This window comes from Nyctereutes procyonoides, unplaced genomic scaffold (assembly GCF_905146905.1).
Source record: "Nyctereutes procyonoides isolate TBG_1078 unplaced genomic scaffold, NYPRO_anot_genome, whole genome shotgun sequence".
NCBI classification, from domain to species: domain Eukaryota; kingdom Metazoa; phylum Chordata; class Mammalia; order Carnivora; family Canidae; genus Nyctereutes; species Nyctereutes procyonoides.
The window spans coordinates 24,994,239-24,999,129 of record NW_026575024.1 but is presented as its reverse complement, the minus strand read 5'-3'; the positions used below and the strand labels follow the sequence as shown (position 1 = coordinate 24,999,129).

At 43.7% G+C, this 4,891-nt stretch overlaps 1 protein-coding gene across 1 annotated transcript; it reads right to left on the bottom strand.

Moving 5' to 3' along the window:
• Window positions 1–1,735: 1,735 nt before the first annotated feature.
• On the bottom strand, window positions 1,736–4,688 carry LOC129495524 (mitochondrial import inner membrane translocase subunit Tim8 A-like). The gene is made up of 2 exons (XM_055303111.1): window positions 4,607–4,688; window positions 1,736–2,669 (listed from the first exon to the last, which is right to left on the bottom strand). Exon 2 carries the CDS (start codon window positions 2,576–2,578, stop codon window positions 2,285–2,287), a length of 294 nt encoding a protein of 97 aa, XP_055159086.1. The 5' UTR covers window positions 2,579–2,669; window positions 4,607–4,688; the 3' UTR covers window positions 1,736–2,284.
• Between the last annotated feature and the right edge of the window lie 203 nt (window positions 4,689–4,891).

Genomic DNA, 4,891 nt, shown 5'->3' with positions numbered 1-4,891 from the left:
CTTCCAAACACTGGAAGCTTCCCAAACTTTCCTTCCTCCCTGCTTGGCTCCATACCTAGAATTGCCATATTTCTTATACCAGGAGTCTCTAAGCTGTGATTTGATTCAGTTCAGTGCCAACCAACTACCCCTAAGGAAATAGGACCTAGGACTGATAAGTTTGGGTGGAGGAAGAGATAGAGGTGAGGAGCAGAAAGTTCAGAGCAGGGGTTTGCCTGAATGGGGAGCCTGCTTAAGATAGGTTCCACATCCCTGAAAGCTCATTCAGTTGTTTCATCAGTCAAGGAGTCAATTAACAAGCATTTCCCAGGTTACTCTATGTCTGGCTCTGAGTTTCAAGCAGAATGGATGAAGCACCTTCCCTGCCCAGAGAGCTCCTATGGTGGGGGGATGTGAAGGAAAGGGGAATTTCCAAGAAAAGTATCACATGATAGCAGTAGTACCAGGTACTGTGAGAAACAGGAATAGCAAGGGAGGGAGGGATCCCATCCAGGCAAATCAGGGAAAGCTTTTTAGAGGAAGCACAAAGGCAAGTTTGTGTTGTTCCAAAGAGGGTGAAAGAACAGCATTTTGGTAAGAAAACAGAATTTGCAAAGGCCTGAAGAAAAGATAAAAATCAACTATGTGCATTCGGGCATGTGGATGGCTCAGTTGGTTGGGTGTCTGCTTTCTGCTTGGGTCATGATCCCAGGGTCCTGGGATCAAGCCTAGCATTTGGCTCTCTGCTCTACGGGGAGCCTGCTTCTCCCTCTCCTTCTGCCTACCACTCAGCCTACTTTTGTGCTTGCTTACTCTCTCTAATAGATAAATAAAATCTTTTAAAAAATCAACTATGTGCATATATACCTGGATATATGAAAATATACGGAAAATTGCCAAGACAAGTGTCAGTGGAATCTTTTACTGTCCAGTGCCTCCCATCACCCTCAGGACTAAACCTCAGCCCTCCCGACTGGCCTTGTCTGTCTCTCCATCCTCATCTTCCTGTACCCATACCTCACTTATCATCCTCAGTTGCTCCTTTACAGTCTTTGGCCTTCTTTCATTGAGACCTCAGGGTGTGTTTACTTGCCCAATATGATACAGCTAATAAGCTCTGCGTAGTTTCCTTTTCTCCATGTGACTCCATCTCACTTCTCAAGTCCACCTCCTCAGAGAGGCCTTCCCTGACCACCCTGTCTAAAGTAGCTTCCTTCCCTCCAGAGGGGGAAAAAATTACAGTCACAGAATATTTCTCTATTTTTTTCTTGTGTATAGTCAGTCCATCTTGCCTGCAGGACTATGACTCCATGAAAGCAAGGATTTTTGTCTTTATGTTCATGGCTATGACCCCAGTATCTAGAACAATGTCTAACACAAAATGTATGTAATAAATATTTATTTTATATTTCTAAGATTTTTTTTGAATTTTTTATAAGCTTTTATTTCAGTGATCAAAAGAATGCAGTAAATGGAATCTATACTAGGTTAACATTAGGCATGCACCTCTACCTGAAACTGCTGTTAGCTTTTGACTGGCCTAAATCTTTATAACCTATTTAGGCCCATCTTTGAATTTTTTGGACCCTGATATACAGGGTAAGTAAGCTTCTTCCTTGTGGCAGGTTAGTACTGAGAAATATGCTCACTGGCTAGATTCCTTTATATCTAAAGACCTCTAGACACTCAGGCTACCTGTACTACCTTGAGACCATACCTTATACATTAAAGTAAATCACAGCATAAGGGAAGGAGATAATCTAGAAAGTTGAGTGTATTGTATTAACATCCCATAGATTTCTTTCCAGCACTGATAGTCAAAACACTAGATAAGGCCTATAGTTAAGTACCAAATTACTTTTCTCCACCTGCTACCCTTCCTGAGAGACACAAAGATGTATCAATCTCCCCAGAAATCTGAAATGAATCCACACAAATGACAGATATTACTGTGGTCCCACTATCAAATTAGAGAAAGCAGTTCTACTATCAAAATTATAGAGGGCAGTTTATGGGACTTTGAGAGAGCATAGTCCCATATACAGTAATATGCATCTAGTAGTTTTCCCATTCATCTGTCAGTTGTTTTCACAAGATTAGCATTAAACAAACACAACTAAATACCTATATGACCCTCAAAACCCCCACACACACAAAATTGGTCTTTGTTCATTCTCAGATGACAGGATGTCCCAAGAGTGACAAAGGTGGGAGCCAATCCCCCCATAGCCTTTTCTTCAACTATCCCATCAACCGTTCTTCATTTCTTAAACTAGCTTCCTTTTCCAAAGAGGTACTGCTGAGATCAGTCAGAAATGCTTTCTGAGAAAGCTGGCTTGGATTTCTGGGTCTGTTCCAGTCGATTCAAGATGAATTGGCTTGTATCAATGAAGCGCTCAACGCAGTTCACAAAACAGGCCTCAGCCCGACTGTCCAACTTTGGCCCAGGCTTGTCCATGCACTTCTCCCAACAAAGTTCCGTCATCTGGTGCACCAGTTGCTGGAAGCGTTGCTTTTGAGTCTCCACCTCGATGAAATGCTGCAGCTGTGGATCCACCGAGCCCAAACCCGCCACGAATGAAGATGAGGAGGAATCCATCCCAGCACCGCCACACGTGCCTAGACGAACTGTGCTCCAACTCACCGACCTTCACGTATCTCCGCGACAGAACCGGAACCACAACCTATTTCTAAGATTTTATTTATTTATTTGAGAGAGAAAATGAGCATGGAAAGGGGCATGGGGAGAAGAAGTAGGCTCCCTGCTGAGCAGGAAGCCTGATGTGGGACTCCATCCCAGGACCCTGAGATCATGACTTGAGACAAAGGCAGAGGCTTAATCAACTTGAGCCACTCAGGCACCCCTTTAATAAATATTTTAAATATCAGTTAACCCTTGAATAATGGGTTTGAGCTGTGCAGGTGAATATTTTATACTATAGTGCTATAAATGTATTTTCTCTTCTGATTTTTTTTTCTTTTTTTAAGATTTACCTTATTTATTTGAGAGAGAGAGAGAGAAAGGGAGAGAAAGAGAGAGCAAACACCAAGTAGGGGAAAGGACAGAAAGGGAAGGAGAGAGAGAATCCTAAGCAGACTGCCCACTGAGGGCTGAGCCTGACTCGAGGCTTGATCTCACAACCCTGAGACTGTGACCTGAGCAGAAACCAAGAGTCAGAAGCTTAACCTACTAAGCCACCCAGGCACGCCTGGTCTTTTAAAAAAGATTTTAGATAATCTGCACCCCATGTGGTGCTCAAACTCACAACTCCGAGGTTTTTTTTTTTAAGATTTTATTTATTAATGAGAGACACACAGAGAGAGAGAGAGACAGAGAGACAGAGAGACAGAGATACAAGCAGAGGGAAAAGCAGGCTCCATGCAGGGAGCCCATCGTGGGACTCAATCCCAGGACTCTAGGATCACGCCCTGGGCCAAAGGCAGGTGCTAAACCACTGAGCCACCCAGGGATCTCCCAACTCTGAGATTAAGAGTCACATGCTCTACCGTCTAAGCCAGCCAAATGCCCCCTTCCTTATGATTTTTTTTTTTTATGATAGTCACACACAGAGAAAGAGAGAGAGGCAGAGACACAGGCAGAGGGAGAAGCAGGCTCCATGCACCGGGAGCCCGACATGGGACTCGATCCTGCATCTCCAGGATCGCACCCTGGGCCAAAGGCAGGCGCCAAACCGCTGCGCCACCCAGGGATTCCCCCTTATGATTTTCTTAATAGCATTTTCTTTTTTCTAGCTTTATTATAAGAATACAGTATATAACACATATAATACACCAAATATTTGTTAACTGACTTTATGCTATTGGTCACAGTAGGCCATTAGTAGCTACATTATGGGGGAGTCAAAAGTTATACACAGGATTTTCAATTGTGTGCAGGGTTGGCACCCAAACCCCGTGTTGTTCAAGGGTCAATTCTAATTAGGTGAGTGTGAATGTATTACTACTTGAATAATTTTTTAAAAGAACAGTTATATATTGAGAAGCTCTTGAAGGGGAGAGAGGATGAGAATCTGAGGTCACTGGATCAATGGGGATGTTAAAGGAAATGCACGGAGGAAGGAACAATGGCCTCACTCCTGTCAGAGAGGCAACAGAAAGGGGGGATTTAGGGCTTGAAGGAGGGCCCTGGGTCTCCAAAATTCCCAGGAAAGGTGGTGAGGCATACAATCTAGAAAAAGAGTAGGTTCTTCAATGGGAGACATTTGCTCAGGGCTTTCTGTGTCATAGCAAGGGCAAATAGGAAGGGGGAAAGGGTATAGTATTGGGGGAAACAGGGGTGGTATTTGGAGCAAGATGGGGAGTTCACCAGTAGCAATAGGCCTTGAGGGGGTATGTAGGTGGAAGATCTGTGAGGCAACTTATCAGGAACAATGGCTGATAGTGTTCCTCAAGGGAAAAGGACCTTTGAACAAATATTTTTTACTCTTAGGAATCATATTTATTTAGTGAATATGAGAAAATGAAAATTCTGATTTTTATGGCTATTACTTTGGATGACACTAAAAGAGGCATTTAAGAAAAAACAATGAGAACATTTAGAGTCAAATTCACGGTAGTCCAACTGTTGGATCTGGCTACATTCATAGGAGATCATGATTGATGGTACCTCTCTGGTTGCCTCTCCCCTCCACACACTCCACAACTCTTCCTTGTGGTCCAAGTGTACTTCTTTGGAACCAGCGTCACACCTTGTAATTAAATAATTTTCAGGATTGAATGTCTGTCTGCTTCCCCCATCCCTGACTCCAGGGGAAAGGAGCACTGGGCCCTGGAGCTATTATAGGACTTGGTGCATAGTAGACCCTCAAGTAGTGGTTAATGGAGCCTGAACTAGGAAGAGAGAGAGAGAGAGTGGCATGGGATGGGGGAGGGGGTGTCCCAATGAGGACTG